Source organism: Dreissena polymorpha, chromosome 3, assembly GCF_020536995.1.
Source record: "Dreissena polymorpha isolate Duluth1 chromosome 3, UMN_Dpol_1.0, whole genome shotgun sequence".
Taxonomy (NCBI): Eukaryota; Metazoa; Mollusca; class Bivalvia; order Myida; family Dreissenidae; genus Dreissena; species Dreissena polymorpha.
The window spans coordinates 130,611,904-130,613,889 of NC_068357.1; the positions used below are offsets into that span (position 1 = coordinate 130,611,904).

Genomic DNA, 1,986 nt, shown 5'->3' on the forward strand with positions numbered 1-1,986 from the left:
AGTCTGATACGACTCATCACAGTGTCAGGAATAAAGGAAGACGCGAGCGCCGTTCAAGAGACAGAGGTGAGCGCCGTGGCAGAAAGAAAGGCGTCATAACTCTCGGGACAGAGGCTATTCCCCAAGAAGGTCGCATCGGTCTTCGTCCAGAAGACGTGATGAAAAGAAAGAGTATTACAGGAGGAGAAGTAGTTCGGATAATCGCTCACCAGAAGAGGACCGGAGAAGGTCGTCCGGTGGAAGACGTAGACAGAGGTCGCGAGACAATGATAGTGATAGGGATCACTCAAGACGTCGCTCTGATCATCAGAGTAGCCACAAACGCAGGTCCAAGTTTTATTACACGGACAGTGACTCAGACTCTGATAGAGAGTATAGGACACGCAGGAGAAGAGAAGAAAAGATGGGTTATCCAGCGAAACTCCCTAAGAACTTGAGATTTGATGGAGAGTCTAGTTGGCTTTCTTTTAAACAAAAGTTTGACAGTTACAACAGTGTAAATTCATGGAATGATAGTGAAAGTAGAGACTATCTCAATTGGTGTTTGGAAGGAAAGGCACTGTATTTTTTTTCGCCATCACGACACAGATGGGCGATATGTTTTCATTTTCTGAAATTATGAGAAAAATGGAAGGTCGATTTGGTGCCAAAGAGCTGACGGAAACCAGTAGAGTGAAGTTCCAGCAGGCAATGCAGAATGCAGAAGAGTCCCTGGAGGATTGGGCTGATAGGGTGTTGACCTTGGCAACTCCTGCTTTCCGAAACCTGCCAGAAAAGCACTGCATGCAGGAGGCAATTTCTAAGTTTTGCCAGGGATGTGTCGACAGGGAGGCAGGAAAACATGCTTGCTTTGAGCGTCTCAGTGCGATGCAGGAGGCAGTGGACTTAGTAAGGCATCATCAATATGTCACACAAGCTGTAGATGGCAACCGAAAATCAAAGTACGCTGTGAATGCTGTGTCGGGTGAGGATGACAGGTTGACGCGCCTGGAAAAGATGGTTGAGCGGTTAACCTCAACCGTACAGTCCTTTTTACAGCGGAGGACATTTTCACAGCCACGTTCACCAGGGTCGCCCCTTTTGTGCTCAAGATGTGGCGAGGAAGGCCATTTCAATAGGGATTGTACCAAGCCTCAAAAAACTACCACAAAGAACTTGGGAAAATCCGGAGATGGCAGGAGTCCTATATACTCCAACGGGCAGATGGCATCGGCCAATCCAGACCGCCCAAAGAAGTAAATGGCCAACAACCCAGCGTGAACTTCATTTCAAGGGCTTCTAGTCCTGATAAGAGTGCACATAAACGCAATGTGAATGTCGGCGTCTCTTCTCTAGTGTTGATAGGCAATCATAAGGAAGAATGTCATGAGGTAGGGGCTTATAGTCCTCCTCCAGTGCAGACGGTTCCTGGGGTTTCTAATCTAGTTTCGGATGTATGTGTTTCTTCTCTAGAGGCGAGTGGCAATCACAAGAAAGAATGTCTTGAGGTAGGGGCTTATTGTCCTCCTCCAGTGCAGTCGGTTCCTGCGGTTTCGAGTCTTATTCCAGATGTCAACCAGACGTTTTTAAAGGAAGACGACATGACTTCAAACGAGAAGGTTCCCTTAGAAGACATTGTTTCGGTCAATGTGGTACGAGCGGGTTCGTCTTACGTTTCCATGGAAGTGAAGGGTGTGTCCCTAGTTGCACGAATAGATTCGGGGGCTGAAATAAGCATCTTGTCATCAACGGTATATGATAAATTTGTACGTAAACCAGGAACATTGAAAGATGTGAATATGAAGATGGCGGATGGTACAGTACTGTTGGGCTTTATTGTCCACCCTGTTAACATGGAGATAGGCAGACAGACTTTCAAAGAGCGGTTATACGTAGCACCCATCAGCGATGAAATGCTTCTGGGACATGACCTTTTACTACATTTGGGAGTGTTGTTGGATCTGAAATCTGATACACTGGTTATCAATAATGAGCATATCCCACTGA

At 46.5% G+C, this 1,986-nt stretch overlaps 1 protein-coding gene across 1 annotated transcript; it reads left to right on the top strand.

Annotated features, from left to right (window-relative positions):
* Positions 1 to 627: 627 nt before the first annotated feature.
* LOC127872593 (uncharacterized) lies at positions 628 to 1,239 on the top strand. The gene has a single exon (XM_052415920.1). The coding sequence runs from the start codon at positions 628 to 630 to the stop codon at positions 1,237 to 1,239; it is 612 nt and encodes a 203-aa protein (XP_052271880.1).
* The last annotated feature ends 747 nt before the right edge of the window (positions 1,240 to 1,986 follow it).